This window comes from Trachemys scripta, chromosome 11 (assembly GCF_013100865.1).
Source record: "Trachemys scripta elegans isolate TJP31775 chromosome 11, CAS_Tse_1.0, whole genome shotgun sequence".
NCBI lineage: Eukaryota > Metazoa > Chordata > Testudines > Emydidae > Trachemys > Trachemys scripta.
The window spans coordinates 56,677,680-56,696,273 of record NC_048308.1 but is presented as its reverse complement, the minus strand read 5'-3'; the positions used below and the strand labels follow the sequence as shown (position 1 = coordinate 56,696,273).

Genomic DNA, 18,594 nt, shown 5'->3' with positions numbered 1-18,594 from the left:
CACTGGGTCTGCTGTGCTGCCTGGGCTCGGGAGCAGCCCATAAGTTTCGAGAACATGTCCTCCCGTGTCCTCTTCTTCCTACGCCTAATCTGCGCTAGCCTCTGGGAGTGTGATGCCAGGCTTGGTTGTGAGACAGTCGCAGATGTGGCTGTGGGAATGGGAAAAAGGGAGTAAATTCCTCAGAAAGATAAATGTAGTTGTGAACAAAGAACATAGTCTTTCTCTGTGAACAAGACCATGCACAGCACCTATCACATGCGCACTCAGGACAAGGTCGAATTCTCGGCCTTCGTATTCAGTGCCTGGGGTCTTGCACTGCAGATCTGAGAAGCGGGGAAGGACACCGGAATTTGTGTAGCAGGCAGACATGGTAAGCCATAGACTTGTGGCTGCTTAAAACTTTAATAGTAGTACTGGCCTCCTTTCACATTGAAAGCAATGCCAGTCCCTGCTGCCAGCAATCCGGCAAGCAGGAACTCTGCCCCTGTCCCACCCCCTCGCGGCTGTCCCAGGGAAAGATCCCTGTATGCTGCCCCTCTCCCGCCTCCACCGCGTGGCTGCAAACCGGCAGTTACAGTTCTGTAAAGGAACGGGCAAGCAGTCCCAATAGTAACATTCCCCTACCTAATTCAAAGCAGGTCACCATGAGCGACATCACCCTGATGAGGATCTCAGACACTGATAAAGAAAGAATGCTTCGGGAAAGCCTCCAAAGACCAGGGCCATATGCCGCCATGCTCTGCAGGGCAATGATCCCGGAGTACTTGATTGTCTCCTGGCGCGGAAACATTTCATACCATGGAGGACCCAATAAGGCCGCTCTCCCCAGGAACCTGATGCAAAGGCTTTCCAATTACCTCCAGGAGAGCTTCCACGAGATGTCCCAGGAGGATTTCTGCTCTATCCCCGGACATATAGACCGCATTTTACTGTAGCTGCACTGGCAGGGACTAAACAGTAGAGCGGCTTGGGCAGAACAATCATGCTAAACCGGACATTGTTAGATTTTTTTTCAATAGTTGCACTGCCCAGGACTGAAACGTTAAGCGCCTAGGGCAAACTAATCATGAGAAACCCATTGTTGTTATTCTTAATATTCCTGTTCTGTTAAAAATAAATGTTTAGATGTTTACAACACTTACTGGCTGATCCTTCCCCAGATTCTGTGTCCGGGTTAACGGCTGGGGACGGTTGGTAGGGGATCTCTGTAAGGGTGATGAAGAGATCCTGGCTGTCGGGGAAATCAGCGTTGTAAGCGCTGTCGACTGCCTCGTCCTCCTCATCTCCTTCCTCATCTTCCCCATCCGCTAACATGTCCGAGGAACCGGCCATGGACAATATCCCATCCTCAAAGTCCACGGTCAGTGGTGGGGTAGCGGTGGCGGCCGCACCTAGGATGGAATGCAGTGCCTCGTAGAAACGGGATGTCTGGGGATGGGATCCGGAGCGTCCGTTTGCCTCTTTGGTCTTCTGGTAGCCTTGTCTCAGCTCCTTGATTTTCACGCGGCACTGCGTTGCATCCCGGCTGTATCCTCTCTCTGCCATGGCTTTAGAGATCTTCTCGTAGATCTTTGCATTCCGTCTTTTGGAGCGCAGCTCGGAAAGCACGGACTCATCGCCCCACACAGCGATCAGATCCAAGACTTCCCGATCAGTCCATGCTGGGGCCCTCTTTCTATTCTGAGATTGCACGGCCATCTCTGCTGGAGAGCTCTGCATCGTTGCCAGTGCTGCTGAGCTCGCCACGATGTCCAAACAGGAAATGAGATTCAAACTGGCCAGACAGGAAAAGGAACTCAAATTTTCCCGGGGCTTTTCCTGTGTGGCTGGTCAGAGCATCCGAGCTCGGACTGCTGTCCAGAGCGTCAACAGAGTGGTGCACTGTGGGATAGCTCCCGGAGCTATTAGCGTCGATTTCCATCCACACATAGCCTAATTCGACATGGCCATGTCGAATTTAGCGCTACTCCCCTCGTTGGGGAGGAGTACAGAAGTCGAATTTAAGAGACCTCTATGTCGAACTAAATAGCTTCGCAGTGTGGACGGGTGCAGGGTTAATTCGATGTAACGGCACTAACTTCGACATAAACGCCTAGTGTAGACCAGGCCCTATATGGAAGCTGTTCCATGCCCCTAATCATTTTTGTTGCCCTTTCCTGAACCTTTTCCAATTCCAATACATCTTTTTTGAGATGGGGTGACCACATCTGCAGGCAGCATTCAGGTGTGGGTGTACCATGGATTTATATAGTGGCAATATGATATTCTCTGTTTTATTATCTATCCTTTTCTTAATGATTCCCAACATTCTGTTAGGTTTTTTGACTGCCGCTGCACATTGAGTGGATGTTTTCAGAGAAACATTCACAATGACTCCAAGATCTCTTTCTTGAGTGGTGACAGCTAATTTAGACTCCATCATTTTATATGTATAGTTGGGATTATATTTTCTAATGTGCATTACTTTGCATTTATCAACATTGAATTTCATCTGCTATTTTTAGAGGGGTAGCCATGTTAGTCTGGATATGTAAAAAGCAACAGAGTCCTGTGGCACCTTTAAGACTAACAGATGTATTGGAGCATAAGCTTTTGTGGGTGCATGCATCCGACGAAGTGAACATTCACCCACGAAAGCTTATGCTCCAATACATCTGTCAATCTTAAAGGTGCCACAGGACTCTGTTGCATCTGCTATTTTGTTGCCCACTCACCCAGATTTGTGAGATCCCTTTGTAACTCTTCGCAGTCTGCTTTGGACTTAAGATAGTTAAGTAGTTTTGTATCATCTGCAAATTTTGCCACCTCACTATTTACCCCTTTTTCCACATCATTTATGAATATTTTGAATAGTATTGGTCCCAGTATAGACCCACGAAGGACACTATTTACCTCTCTCCATTCTGAAAACGGACCATTTATTCCTACCCTTTGTTTCCTATCTTTTAACCAGTTACTGATCCATGAGAGGACTTTCCCTCTTATCCCATGACAGCTTACTTGGCTTAAGAGCTTTTGGTGAGGGACCTTGTCAAAGGCTTTCTGAAAATCTAAGTACACTGTATCCACAGGATCACCCTTGTCCACATGCTTGTTGACCCCCTCAAAGAATTCTAGTAGATTGATGAGTCATGATTTCCCTTTACAAAAACCATGTTGACTCTTCCCCAACAAATCATGTTCATCTATGTGTCTGATAATTCTGTTCTTTACTATAGTTTCAACCAGTTTTCCCGGTACTGAAGTTAGGCTTACTGGCCTATAATTGGCAGCATAAGCGCTGACTCTGAGTGCCCCAGGGCACACTTGGGGGAAGGGGTGGAACGGGGCAGGAAGAGGTGGGGGTGGGCGGAGGCAAGGCGGGGGTGGGAAGAGGCAGGTCAGTGGTGGGAGCCTGGGGGAAGGGGGGGGGGTGGGGCCTAGGACTAAGCGGGGGTTGAGCACCCCTGGGGAAAGTTGGAAGCCGGCACCTGTGATTGCTGGGATCACCTCTGGAGCTTTTTTAAAAAAATTGGCATCACATTAGCTATCCTCCAGTCATCTGGTACAGAAGCTGATTTAAATGATAGGTTACATACCACCGTTAGTAGTTCTGCAATTTCACATTTGAGTTCCTTCAGAATTCTTGGGTGAATACCATCTGGTCCTGGTGACTTATTACTGTTTAGTTTATCAATCTGTTCCAAAACTTCCTCTAATGACATCTCAGTCTGGGACAGTTCCTCAGATTTGTCACCTAAAAAGAATGGCTCAGGTCTGGCAATCTCCCTCAGATCCTCAGCCAAGAAGACTGATGCAAAGAATTCATTTAGTTTCTCCACAATATCCTTATCATCCTTGAGTGCATCTTGATCATCCAGTGGCCCCACTGGTTGTTTAGCAGGCTTCCTGCTTCTGATGTACTTAAAATAAAGTTTGCTGTTACTTCTTGAGTCTTTGGCTAGCTGTTCTTCAAATTCCTTTTTTGCTTCCTAATTATATTTTTACACTTCATTTGCCAGTTTATTATGCCCCTTTCTATATTCCTCATTAGGATTTAACTTCCATTTTTTAAAAGGATGCCTTTTTGCCTCTCACAGCTTCTCTTACTTTGTTGTTGAGCCACGGTGGCACTTTTTTGGTTCTCCTACTACGTTTTTAAATTTGGGGTATACTTTTAAGTTGAGCCTCTATTATGGTGTCTTTAAAAAAATTCCATGCAGCTTGCAGAGATTTCACTTTTGGCCCTGTACCTTTGAATTTCTGTTTAACCAACTTCCTCATTTTTGTATAGTTCCCCTTTCTTAAATTAAAAGCTACCATGTTGGGCTGCTGTGGTGTTTTCCCCACCACATATATAATTTAATTATATTATGGTCACTATTACCAAGTGGTTCGACTATATTCCCCTCTTGCACCAGATCCTTGCTCTACTTAGGACTAAATCAAGAATTGCCTCTCCCGTTGTGGGTTCCAGGACTAGCTGCTCCAAGAAGCAGTAATTTAAAGTGTCAAGAAACTTTGTCTCTGCATCCCATCCTGAGGTGTCATGTATCCAGTCAATATGGGGATAGTTGAAATCCCCCATTATTATTGAGTTTTTTATTTTTATAGCCTCTAATCTCCCTGGGCATTTCACAGTCACTATCACTATCCTTGTCAGGTGGTTGGTAGTATATCCCTACTGCTATATTCTTATTATTCAAGCATGGAATTATTGTCCATAGAGATTCTATGGTACAGTTTGGTTCATTTAAGATTTTTACTTCATTTGACTCTTCCCTTTCTTTCACATATAGTGCCACTTCCCCACCAGCACGACCTGTTCTGTCCTTCTGATATATTTTGTACCGTGGTATTACTGTGTCTCACTGATTGTCCTCATTCCATCAAGTTTCTGTTAGTTACTCTCCTGTGGAAAACCGTACAGTAACTCCTCGCTTAACGTTGTAGTTATGTTCCTGAAAAATGCTGCTTTAAGTGAAACAATGTTAAGCAAATCCAATTTCCCCATAAGAATTAATGTGGGGTGGGGGTAGGTGCCAGGGAAATTTTTTTCACCATACAAGACTATATTTTGTGTACATACACACACACACACACTCTATAAGTTTTAAACAAACAATTTAATAGTGTACACAGCAATGATGATTGTGAAGCTTGGTTGAGGTGGTGGAGTCAGAGGGTGGACGAGGGTGGGATATTTCCCAGGGAATGCCTTACTGCTAAATGATGAACTAGCACTCGGCTGAGCCCTCAAGGGTTAACACATTGTTAATGTAGCCTCACATTCTACAAGGCAGCATGAAGGGAGGGAGGGGAGACAGCATTGCAGAGAGAGACAGTGACATACACCCGGTGTGTGAGAGAGAGAGAGAGATGCACATTGCTCCTTTAAGTACGATGACCCCACTCTAAGTGCATTGCCATTTTAAGTAGATCAGCAAGCTGCTGCCAGCAAGCTCCCTCCGTCCTGAGGCCCTGTCCTATCCCCCCCGCTCTATGGAGATGGGGTAAGTGGGGGGGGAGGAGCAGGGGGACACCCTGACATTAGCACCCTTCTTCTCCCCCTCTTCCCCCTGCACAGCAAGCAGGAGCTCCCAGGAGCAGCTCCAAGGCAGAGGGAAGGAGCAGCACATGGCAGTGAGGGGAGGGACAGCTGAACTGCCCAGCAATTGATAGCCTGCTGGGCGGCTGCCGCTCAGGGAATTTAGGGGAGTGGAGAGCTGATGTGGGGGCTGCCGGCCCATCCTGGTTCCAAGCCCCCACCAGCTAGCTGCAACGGGCTTCTTTTCCTGCAAGCAGTGGACAAAGCAGGCGGCTGCCAAACAACGTTATAAAGGAGCATCGCACAACTTTAAACAAGCATGTTCTCTAATTGATCAGCAATGGAACGTTAACCGGGACGACTTTAAGTGAGGAATCCGAAGAAGTGAGGTTTTTACTCACGAAAGCTTATGCCCAAATAAATCTGTTAGTCTTTAAGGTGCCACCAGACTCTTTGTTGTTTAAGTGAGGAGTTACTGTACGTAATAATTGAAAAGGAGTGCCTTGCAGTGAAGTGGGCTATTGAGACACTAAGATACCATCTACAAGGCAACCACTTTAAGCTGGTGACTGACCACACCCCACTAAAATGATTGCACTACATGAAAGAAATAAACACAAGAGTAATGAAGTGTTACCTTGGCCCACAATCCTCCTCCTCCTCAGTTGAGCATTACCCTGGCTGTCAAAACAAGAATGAGGATTTCTTCTCCCAAGAAGTGGGGAGCACTTCTTCCGCAGAGAACGCTTCCGTCCAAAAGCGGGGGGGGGAGGGAGTCTGTTGTGGGGTGAATAAACCCCCATGCTGGTCTGGCCACCAAGGAGATAATGCAGCAACTGCCAGCCAGAGCCAGTTGGCATCCTCTCAGCACTCCGAGAATAGAAGAAGCAGTGGGGTGGGGCAGCTGTCAGAGGAGCAGACTAGAGAAGGAGTACTTGTGGCACCTTAGAGACTAACAAATGTGTTAGTCTCTAAGGTGCTACAAGTACTCCTGTTCTTTCTGCGGATACAGACTAACACGGCTGCTACTCTGAGACTAGAGAAGGAAAGTCCTGCCAGCAAACAGGTGAAAAGCCACCCAGAGACAACACCTTAAAGAAGGTATGACTGGAACCACAGTCTGAGGAAGTAGGAAAAGGTTCAGGGTATGGCAGGAGAAATTGTTGAGGATTGATTCTGCCTGCCTGGTTTAAGGGTCCTGGCTGGAATCCAGAGAAATGGATGGCTCTGGGCTCCCCTACTGTTCCCTCAACAGAGGCTTAAGAACCAAAAGGGATTTTCAAGCTCCCGGAGGACCAGAACCAGCTAGCCCCCACCAAGCATAAGGGGAAACCCATACACCCCAGAGGGGCTAAAACTAACACCCTTCACAGAATGGGATTGCCATCAAGACTCAGGCAAGAAGGGCTGAGTGACCATCCTGCTGATCCAAGCAGACTTTGTGCAATGCTCCGTCCCACATCAGCGCACCAGCCCACAATAATTGTAATTATCTCTACACTTTCTACATATATCCTATAATGGGGAGTGCTCACCTTGTAAGTGCCTGCTGCTGCTTGTGGTATTTTAGGCCTTTTCCTGCTCCTGGCACCCCTTTGTTGGTTGTCAGCCTTGCCTGGCAGGTCTTCAGTGGCTTGGCCCTCCAGCCAGGTCACCCAGTCAAAATAAACCCCTTCTGGGGTTGCAGAGAGTCCAACAAAACTGTGTATCTGCCCTCACCAGTGTCTTCAGCCCTCTGTCTGGGCCCTTTAAATTCATCCCTTCACTTAGGCTTCCAAAGGAGCCTTGTGCTCTTCTCCGGGTTTTGACTACTTCACTGGTGAGCAGTTGGGGGAACAAGGGCCCACCCACTACTCCAGCTTTCAACACAAGGACCCTATAAACAGCAGCTACATACCACTCACTTCAATTAATTGCTGCTTGTTCCCTGGGCCTCTTTCCACCTGGCACTTTTATATTCAGCCCTTTCATTAGAGTTAAAGTTCTCAGGTTCTTTCTCCAAGCTTAAGCAAAATGCAGCCAGAACCAAACTCTGACTGTCCCTCAAGCTTCTTTGGCCAGAGAGGCACATCCTTCCTTGCTCCTGTAATCTCAGCTAGGAACTGACCTGCTAAGGCCCTGCATCTCCTTTTATCTGAGCCAGCTGGCCTAAGATTGGCTGCTTCCATGCAGCCTCTCTAGGCAGGCCTGGAGGATCCACCTTCACAGCTTCTTTCCTGGGGTGGGTGTGTTACTACTGAGCACAGGGCCTCCAGCAGGGAACCATGAAGGCCTGGTATACCCTGTCACATGTCCCCATAAAACTTATGGAAAAAACACTTCTTCTCAGGAACTCTTGAAGAAGTGAAGCTTGATGTTGTTTTTTTTTAAGTGAATCGTTTTTCAGCAGTATGAAAGGCCAAGATAAGCCAAAAAGACATTAGAAAAATCTGAAATTTGAATGACCTAGAAGTTTTTATACCCCCATGTCTGTAATATTCCTTGTGTGATTTGTCCCAAACTTTCTCAAAAGTTTCTTTCCTAGAATGGGATGTGGCATAAGAAATTTCAGATAGGTTGGTTTGTTTTTAGTGAGATAAGGTTTGGTTTTGAAAATCAGTCTTCTAATGAGAAACTAACTTTAGCCTTAATTATGGAGGAACTAACATCTTTCTATAATAGGAACCATGTGAGTGGGTTTTACAAAATATTTCAGTTATAGTACTATGCAACCCACAAATTGGTTTCAGTAATTGGCTTTGATAAATTATTAGCAAAACAGTACCTTATTCTCACTTGCTCACTGTACAGCTTTTTCTTGTGTCCTCCCAAATTTTTCAGTCTCTCTGGTTTTATTGAAGGTTTCAGATATTTCCCGAGTTCATCAAATCGTTGGGTAGTACTGTCTACAATATCAATGCTAATTATTCACTTTAATAGCAGTATTTTCCTTCTGTAGCTGAAACATTCTGCAGCAGATCTTCGGAAGACCACTAAACATTCCATGTTTATTCGGATTCCACCACCTGAAGACAGAACAGATCCTCAAAGGTTCTTAAGAATCATTTTTGTTAATGATGTTTAAAAATACCATGGACATCTGTGTGTCTGTCCATGTGTTGTTTATATGACATTTCATAATGTAACTATTGCAAGTAAGTACTATTCATTCAGCAATCATACTTTCTGCATCACTGGGGAAATACATTTTCTAATAGTCAACCTAAATTGGAGGAATTAGGATCATACTTCTTTGTCTTCCTCTCATCTATTCTGCATGAAGGCAAGGAGGAAAGGAAAGGAGAGTTCCCCAGGATTTTCTCCTTTCCCCCACCTCTGCAACCATAACACTTCAGTAACGGCCAGTGGAGCTCCCTGACTGTATGGAGTACTTGCTAAGGGCCAGATCCTGTTGCAGGATCTGCAGGAGTGTACCTCTATAGCCCCATTGAAGTCAGCTGGGCTCCATGCAAGCACAGGGTCTGCTCATATGGATTCTGTTGCAGGATCTGATTCTTAGTGATTGGCACTTCATTCACAGGCAGAGTGAGCAGAACACTGACTTCTTTCTTGCAGACTTAGTGTCTGGGTATGAAAGCTACCAGTCCAGGCTCCCATCTGTTGTACATGTGCTTTCTGAGCCCTAACTATGGAATGGGCCTGACAACCTTCTTCCATTCCTACAGAGGTATTATGGCTCTTCTCTCTTTCTCTCTGTCTCTCCCCTACACTATCAGCAGGAGAACAGAGGTTCATGACTGAGTCACAGACATGGTATCATGATAACACGTTGAAAATGGTCAGAACCATCAGTTTAGTCCAGAAACTTGTCAATCATCTCAACATGTCTATTTGTCTGCTTGTGACATAATACTGTCACCATGGCCATGCAGGCTGATGGGATGGCTCCAAAATGCAAAGCCAAATGGCAAACATTTCATAATTTAAAAATAAATTAATGTACAACCATCAAAATTGTTTGGTGTTCCCAATGACACAATAGGCCATGGAAATCACTGCTGTGAGGGTATGTTCTGAGTACAAAAATCATGAAGCATGAAAAATACTGCTTTTACAGTCTGATAATGGATCTTTACAAAATAGAATTTTATAAATAATTATAAAATGATTTTTCTCTTAGCTGAGAGAGAGCATGAGAAATTTCAAACTAAAGGTCATTTTTTCAGAAAGTGCGTGAAAACAATGACTTATACAGCGTGCTTTCTTAACCATAGCTATAGCATTGTTTTTTTAATTCAAGAATAATCACTTTGGAGCCATCGGTCATCATTATGAGATGAGGGACTTCTCTTCCTCTTCCAAAATAAAATCTTAATATCTAAGGTCCTGTGGGGGAAAAAACATCTAATTTATTACCTGTGACATTACAGTGACCCTGAAGTAGCATAGAGATTATTCATTGTTTTTGTAAAGATGATTTGTGCATTATCCTTACACAATTTTCTTTTACTACTGATCTTATAAAGGTTTGTTTTATTGCAGTAATATTACCACATCACAACACATGGGATACCCAGCATTCTTATCCCCAGATCTGAATGTGAGAGAAGAGACTCTTGAGAAAGATATTCCTACAAAATCTGATGTGCCTTCTGATGGGTTAGAAATGCTTCAGAGTGTTCTGAATAGAACGTCTCCTCGAAAAAGGCAAGAAATGTGCACTTTTGTACAGAGGAGACAAAATGGATTCCTTCTTATTTAACTTGTGCCCTTAGCCTCATTGTGCCCTTAGCCTCATTGTTCTTTAAAAAAGTAGTAGTAATAGATTTGATATGGGGGCATGAGTAGGTACTTACTGTTTCTGCCTTCATGCTGTGCAGAATCATGCTTCACAATCTACACTGATGGCAGCACAGTCACATGCAATTTTTCTCTTTATCTGCTAATTTTACTATGACTTGATTATACCAGTGCAGACATTCACCCAGAAAAGATTTTGTTAGGAAATAGATAGAGAGTTGTTCTTATAAATAAAGGTAGAACCAGAGTAAAGCTAATGTGCTACAGTCATTTCTGGAAGTACTCAAAGAAGAGGAGCAAATAGGAATGAGAAGAGCATCTTAGTTGTAATTGCTGTCACCTCTGTCTGTCTGACAGCATAGTGGAAGAATACCCTTGAAATTGCACTGGTGGGACTGTCCTTAAAACAAAGTGAGTTGGTGAGGAAAATGTCTATTGTAGTGATATATGTGTACTGAATCTAGAGTTCTTATGTTTTTTAACTGTACAGCAATTGTAAATGCCAAAAAATGTGAGTTCATGCAATAAGCTCTTTGGCCTTTTCCTTAGTTACATGCTGTAGTCACTGATGAACAACCCTGCAAGGTTAGATATAAATGTCTTGACTGATTCTTCATTTTAGATTGGAAAAAATGAAAAAGGAATATCGGGGTCTGAAAACATGGCCCGAAAAGGCTGAGTATTTAGACCAACTCATCATGAAAAGGGGACCTAAAATGACAACAGAGCAGAATATGGTAACTAGAGAGCACGTAGAAAGCATTCTGTGTACACTTTATTATTGTTGCTTTTCATATTGGTGAAACATTACCATTAAATAAGACTAATTTTCATTAAATTTTGGATTTATGTTAAGCTCAGTACAAATTTGAGAACATGTTAGTGCATGTGAGTATTTCTCAAACACTATCCTTCTAAGTCACTTATTAGTAACAGATGAATTGATGCTGGTCTTTCTGTTTAACCCACTCAAGTAGCTAACAGGACAGAGTTAAGGTTGTTTGGGTGCCCTAACATAACATTTCCATACTTTAAGTGTTTAGAGTTTCTTTTAAATTTAATCTTAACTTTGAATTTCATGGGTTTATAATGCTTGATTTGGGGATAATAACATCATTCTCTCTCTTTCTTTCTCCCTGCACACAGTTGGAGGGGAAACAGATTATGAACTTCACTTTATATTGCGTTGAACACATCTAAACTTCCTCAAAATCTGCCTGTTTTACTGAATTTCACATAATTGCCTTGCCCTGCAAAGTGTTTCAAATCTCCTTAAAGGACTGTCACCAAGCGCTATTAAGATTGCATTCTGGGATTTTGAATGATTCTCAACTGCTTGCTCGTCCCCATGGAACAATGGGCCTTCTACCGAAACACCCACATGGGGGATGGGGCAAGCATGATTACTGGGGGCAGTCTGTAGCTCTTGGTTTAAGACATAGCTCAGAGAGAGACTGTACTTAAGTGCAGGGTTGTGCTCTGTGCATGAGGGCCAATTATCACCACATATAACAGTGGTCCTCAAGCTTTTCACTGTCATGCCTCCCACTTACCCTATCTGGGCCTCACCCCGAGAGTAGGGCCGCAACTTGGGGGCGGGGTGGGTGGGCACGTGGACAGGGGTAAGGAGACTGAGGCTGTGGCCACAGCTGGGGGCAGGGCTGGGGCTGGGAATGGAGCCACAGCCAGGGCTGAGGCTGGGGGCAGGAGCAGGAGCGGAGCCGCATCCAGGAGCCAGGGCCAGAGCAGAGATGGGGGTGGAGTAGGGCTTGGTGACACTCCCTCCCTGCCCCCCGTAGGAGCTGGCCCAGGCCCTGCCCCCCCCGAACGTTCCTCCATGCCCCCCTAGGGGAGCATACCCCACAGTTTGGGGACCATTGATATATAAGAAGGACGTGCAGGGTGTACTTTGCCTAGCTAGAAACACTGACAAACTTTGGAGATGAGAAATGGGGAGGATGCATCTCAGAACTTTTGTTGTTTTCAGAGATCTGTATCTCTCTCGAGTACTTTAACCGTAAAATCTTGTTGGTTAAGAAATTCTTTTGCGAAACCTGTGTTCCTTGCTTTCCTGCCTCATTGTTCCAGATCGGATAAACTAGAAGCCCAGCATGCCCACAGCCTACGTGGAACTCTGGGCAAACATGTATAAGTGACTGGGAGTTCCTGGAAGATCTTCCGTTTCTCGGAGACTCTGGTTTGGAGGTCTAGGGTGGCTGGGTGGTGGTGCCCCACTTTCAATGGATGAGCATCAGACAAGTCTCCCACAGTATTCTTGCCAGCAAGTTAAAGAAATATGGGCTGGATGAATGGACTATGAGGTGGATAGAAAGCTGACTAGATCATCAGGCTCAATGGGTAGTGATCAATGGCTCCATGTCAAGTTGGCAGCCGGTATCAAGCAGAATGCCCAAAGGGTCAGTCCTGGAGCCAGTTTTGTTCAATATCTTCCTTAATGATCTGGAGGATGGCGTGGATTGCACCCTCAGTAAGTTTGTAGATGACACTAAACTGGGAGGAGTGGTAGATACGCTGCAGGGTAGGGATAGGCTACAGAGGGACCTAGACAAATAGAGGATTGGGCCAAAAGAAACCTGATGAGGTTCAGCAAGGACAAGTGCAGAGTCCTACACTTAGGATGGAAGAATCCCATGCACTGCTACAGACTAGGGACCGAGGGGCTAGGCAGCAGTTCTGCAGAAAAGGACCGAGGGGTTACGGTGGATGAGAAGCTGGATACGAGTCAACAGTATGCCCTTGTTGCCAAGAAGACTAACGGCATTTTGGGCTGTATAAGTAGGAGCATTGCCAGCAGATCGAGGGACGTGATCATTCCCCTCTATTTGACATTGGTGAGGCCTCATCTGGAGTACTGTGTCCAGTTTTGGGCCCTACACTACTAGAAAAGGATGTGGAAATAGGAAAGAGTCCAGCGGAGGGCAACAAAAATGATTAGGGGTCTGGAGCATATGACTTATGAGGAGAGGCTGAGGGAACTGGGATTATTTAGTCTGCAGAAGAGAAGAATGAGGGGGGATTTGATAGCTGCTTTCAACTACCTGAAAGGGGGTTCCAAAGAGGATGGATCTAGACTGTTCTCAGTGGTACCAGATGATAGAACAAGGAGTAATGGTCTCAAGTCACAGTGAGGGAGGTTTAGGTTGGTGTGGTGGGGCGATTACCCCACACCTAGAGAGACTGGGCTGTGGCAGGCCTAGGCGCCTGCGTAGACGCGCGGCCAATCAGGAGAGGGCTTACTGGGAGCCAATAAGAAGACAGATTGGAGCCAGCCAATCAGGGCCCGGCTTAGCCATATAAAAGGCTGCCCAGAGCAGGAGCAGTCAGTCTGTCCCAGGCCTTCAGAGGGGAAGGTCTGTCTCCAGAGCTGGGAGGCCAGCACCACGGACAGCGCAGTGCAGGCCAGCCTGAGAGAGTGGGAGAAGGCCTTACTCTATAGCCTGCTAGGCGGCAGGCCTGGGAGGAGGTGGCCTAGCGTAGTGAAGGGCTGTTGGGGAAGCGGTCCAGAGGGATAGTCAGAGGAGGAAGGAGAAGGAAGACAGTGAGACTGTCACACGAGGGCCTCTGGACCGGGACTCAGAGTAGTGGGCGGGCCTGAGTCCCCCCCTCCCCCCTTTTTTTCCCCCTTTTGTTTGCTGTGCTACTCCACGCACAGCCACGGGCCGCAGGGAGCGGCCGGTCAGAACCACACCAGATCCTAGGCGGTGAGGATTGGACTTGAAGGTGTGGGGCTGTTGTTTACCCCCCCCCCCGGAAGGGGGTGTGATTGGACAAAGGGACACTGCCGGAGGGCAGTGCTCCGGAAGAGGACGCGGACGTCGGGAGCAACGCAAGTCCATGCACCCCACAGAGGCGAGAAGACAGGCGGAACGCCACCCAAAGAGGGCGCTCTACTGGTGCGAAACTAATTCCCCGAAGCGGCCAGGAGGAGGCGCCACAGCGGTGAGCTACCGACGCTGTCACAGTTGGATATTAGGAAAAACTTTTTCACTAGGAGAGTGGTGAAGCACTGGAATGGGTTACCCAGTTACTCTCCTTCCTTAGAGGTTTTTAAGGTCAGTCTTGACAAAGCTCTGGCTGGGATGATTTAGTTGGGGATTAGTCCTCCTTTGAGCAGGGGGTTGGACTAGATGACCTCCTGAGGTCCCTTCAAACCACTTAGAATCATAGAATATCAGGGTTGGACCCTATAGATGTGTTCTAAGACCCCAGAGCTAGAAACACTGAATGTGCCCAGACTCAGTTGACTTAGAAGCAAGTGATAATAACCCTGCAATTGGGTCCACTTACAACTGACTAGTGACCATACAGAGCAATACTGGGCCAGTTTGTAATAATCCATATAATGTATTTATTCTAGATTACTGAAATGTACCCTCAACCTTAACACCATTCTAAATTAACTTTTGGCAAGGAATTATATTATTATTATAATTATTAAAATCATTGTGCATACAAAATAAAAGTAACTGCCATCTGCACTAATCTCAGTAGTTTGCTTCCCCCTCTTGAACTTCACCTAGCAAGAAGAGAGACTTCCTTTTGTGTCTTTGGCTTATGTTTGACAGAATGAGCTGATGAAAAGAAAAGTTGTAGTAAGAAATGGTCTCTTTCTAGAGTTTATTAACAACATACAGAGCTACAGTTTGAGCTTACTTGACAGATTTAAAATGTCTCTATACGTCTCTGAGAATTTGCACATCAAAAAGTGTGACTCTGTAATGAAGATAACTCAGGAGGAGAAATTCAGATACGATACTGACAAATAACCTTCCACTTTTCACCTTTTTTGGGTTTTAGGCTTCTCGCTTCAAGGAAATGGTTGGAAAGATACAACATGCTACTGAGGAAGCAATCAGAAGCTGTTCTGACACATCAGGTTTGGAGAACATCAGTATTTCATATTTTAGAAAATGGCAAGCGGCAAGGACAGTGCCAAAAACAGCAATTTTTGAGCCTCTTACCGATGCAAAATATATAATTCTCTTTGCTCACAATTTTAAGTATAGTTGGTGTGTATATATAAATGATTATGAATTAAATAACTAAAGAGGCCATATTAGAGAAGGGAAATAGTCTTAGAGTCAAAATATGTGCTCCAAATTTTGGTCTTAGTTCAGTTTTAAGTTGTTTTTCCTTATAATTTAGGGAGATGCCATGTGTTTTAGAGATACTGCCATGCAAACCTGTGAGGTGAATTTTAAGGTTTGTGACAGGCTATTTGTTATGGTAATGATTAGTCAATGGATGACTTGCTAGAATTGGTGTGAATATTGGGAGGTTATGCATATGAGTTATCAGTAACCAGGTGTTGTAGATGACCTATTGTGAGCTGTTACATTCAGTTTTATGAACTGTATTGGACATGTTATTACATATGAGATTTGACCAAAGCAAAAATCTACCATGGTGTGTGTTTTCAGTTATTATTAAGCAGTACACAGTAAAATTACATACAGAGATAGGGGACTATACTTCTCATGTTGGCAAATATCCAGTATGTTCAGTATAAAGAAGTAAATCAAGTGATTGGAATACAAGTCAGCCTTTTGTGAATAAGACTGATGTTTTGTCAGTTATTACTATAACATAATAAAGGCTTTAGAATTGAATTTTTCAAATCTGTAAAGGAAATATTTAAAGAGTATATTGTTAGTAGGTATCTCAGTAGTTATAGGTGAAATTGCATAAAGTAATCTGTTGAAATTTATTATCTAGTCAGCCTGGTGATCTAACTAGTTTAGGAGATGAAATTTACAAAGTAAATCAGTTTTTTACCTGCTTTGTGTAACTTGGCAGTGTCCCTTAAACTTATTAAGAATAAATTAGAATTTAAACATTTTTTCTGCTTGTGATGCACATCATATCTTGTTAGTAAGATTAAGAATGTATATAGTTTCTAATTATTCTTTTCTCACCTGAAGCTGATTCACAGTTACAGGAAGAGAAGCTGTCTGGAACTGAGGTAAAGGTGTTTATTCTTTAAAAATTAATTGCATTTTCATAGAATGAAATGTTGATGTTTGTACTTAGGGTTTAAAATACCATAACACCCTGAAACCATTAGTTCAAATCTCAGCAGGGGTCAGCTCAGCTCTTCACATTTCTGATGTAGGTGGATTAACTCTCTGTGCTCTTTAACTCAATGGGTGAAATGCTGGCTCCATTAAAATCCATGGCAAAACTCCTATTGGCTACCAGGTGGTCAGGGTTTCATTTTATCTTCAAGTGATGAGTGGTGGTAGTCATTTGGAAGATATGATATAAATGGAGGACCTGTCTATCCTGAGTAGACATTAAAGATCCCATAGCACATTTTGTCTGAGTAGAGATTTGCCCTCATATCATTGGCTACAATTTTTCCTACCCAGTCTGACTTATATTTTGACTGCCACCCTTCAGTGCAAGGGTAGCTGGAATTCACTTGTATTATATATATATATATATATGTGTGTGTATATATACACACACACACACACACACACACACACACACACACACATATATATATTGTGGACAAGGCTTGGAACACTTACCTCACACCTACTAATTATGATGGAAAAAAACTATGCCTTTGCACCACCACTAGAAGCACACACTCTCCTCCGACCCTGCAGCTGCAATGAATTAAACAGTCGCACACTGTTTATTGTAACATATTGCTAATACAGTTTTAAAAATGTAACTTGAGTGTCTCTGATTTGTTGCTTTTATTCACTCTGGCGTTATTTTTCCATGCTAGATTGTGGTCATCTTTGTGTCTGTTTTCTTTCCCTCCACCTCCTTATATCCCTTTCCATTTCCTATATTTTATACTCTAACTTCTCTGCTATAATTGTCTTTCTCATGTCTCCCCAAAATCTTTCACAACCCTGACTTCTCTTTTGTAACTTTAATTATTCTCTCTCTCCCACCCACACCCATATATCTGCACATATGCATCCTCTCACACACTTTCTCCCCCATTCATCCATGCTTCATAAATAGGGCTTGAAGAGCTTACCATACACCTAATAGCCAGAATGCTTAACTGGATTGGTTGGTGCCTGTTCAACTGGATTGGTTGGTGACTGTTCAGTTAGAACAATCAGATTCTGTAGTTTTATTTGACTTTATTTGAAAAGAAAAAGAGGGAGGGAGAGAGAAGGGAAAAGTACCAAAAGTAAAGAAAATGAAGTCCGCAGCTTCTGAAAAACATTCATTTGAGCCCATTTCTCTCTTCCCAGCATAACTCCTGTTACCAGGATATCGTTTTTGTGTTTACATTGTTTGCTTTCACAGGGAGAAACTCCACACTTACAGATCACTAGTTTGAGAACAATGCAAGTAGAAATATATTGCAGTAATTTTCATGAGAAGAACTTTGTTAAACTGTAAGGAAAGAGTGAAGGAGGGAGAGAAGATAGAGTGGAAGGACCCAAAGCGTTTTAAAAACTTTTTTCAAACCATTTACTTTTCATATCCATTTGACAGCCTATTCCCCCATTCATTTAAGAATTAATATGTAAATTAAGATCTTCAATAATTAATAACCTGAGGACGTTTTCTCTTAACTCACTAAAAACCATACACTGGATCAGTAAACTCTTTGGGCTGAGAATACATTTCCTATAAACACCTTGGCCTTGTAGGTTATACAGCCCAAGATATACTTGTTATCTCATAAACAGAAAGCACAAAGGCACTCCAAGTACCAAGCATAGTTTTAAATAATTTTCTTTTCTGTGAGTCACATATGATGCGAAGAATTTTCAGAGATTTAGATTTTTGTTTCCCCAGTCAAACAAGAAAATAATCCTATTTCTAGAAAAGGGAATGTCTGTCCAACAATTATTATGATTACATCCTTCTCGCACCAATGTTGGTGCACAGGGCAGAAACTAGTCTCTTCCATCCCTCTCTGTCATTTGCAGCTGCTTCCATCCATTCTATGGTGTTGAGATAGACTGGTCTACCCTCCCTTCTAAGAATTCTTAAGGGTTTCTCTTGAGTGCCCTCATTTCTTCACACTAGTTGGTTTCCACTTGACAGCTTCATGTGGGAGTCTGTATGTTAGCATGCAGAGTAGATGACCCAAATATATCCAATGCTTCCTTCTAGTGGAGATGAGCTGCTGGTTGCTGATAAAGTCTCTCCATCCAATGTCCAGAATCTTTCATAGGCATTTATTTTGGAAGGCATTAGTTTTCTATCTAACATTTTTAATAGCTCTCCAGCTCTGACAGCTAAACACTAGCATTCAGGTGACATTTGAGTTGAAAACTCTGTTTTGTTTTGGTACTGTATATTTTTTATTTCTATACATTATT

General features: G+C 43.8%; 1 protein-coding gene across 5 annotated transcripts in view; it reads left to right on the top strand.

The window, feature by feature from the left end:
- The window catches only part of C2CD6 (C2 calcium dependent domain containing 6), a 61,233-nt gene that overhangs the window by 24,729 nt on the left and 17,910 nt on the right, over positions 1-18,594 (top strand). For 4 of the 5 annotated variants that reach the window (XM_034786112.1, XM_034786111.1, XM_034786113.1 and 1 more), the window contains 5 exons: positions 8,466-8,557; positions 10,010-10,174; positions 10,890-11,004; positions 15,086-15,164; positions 16,210-16,250. In XM_034786112.1, coding sequence (XP_034642003.1) covers positions 8,466-8,557; positions 10,010-10,174; positions 10,890-11,004; positions 15,086-15,164; positions 16,210-16,250 — 492 coding nt within the window. Of the gene's footprint in view, positions 1-8,465; positions 8,558-10,009; positions 10,175-10,889; positions 11,005-11,498; positions 11,661-15,085; positions 15,165-16,209; positions 16,251-18,594 lie in introns of those variants that run through there. The other variant, XM_034786115.1, reaches the window with a different exon arrangement.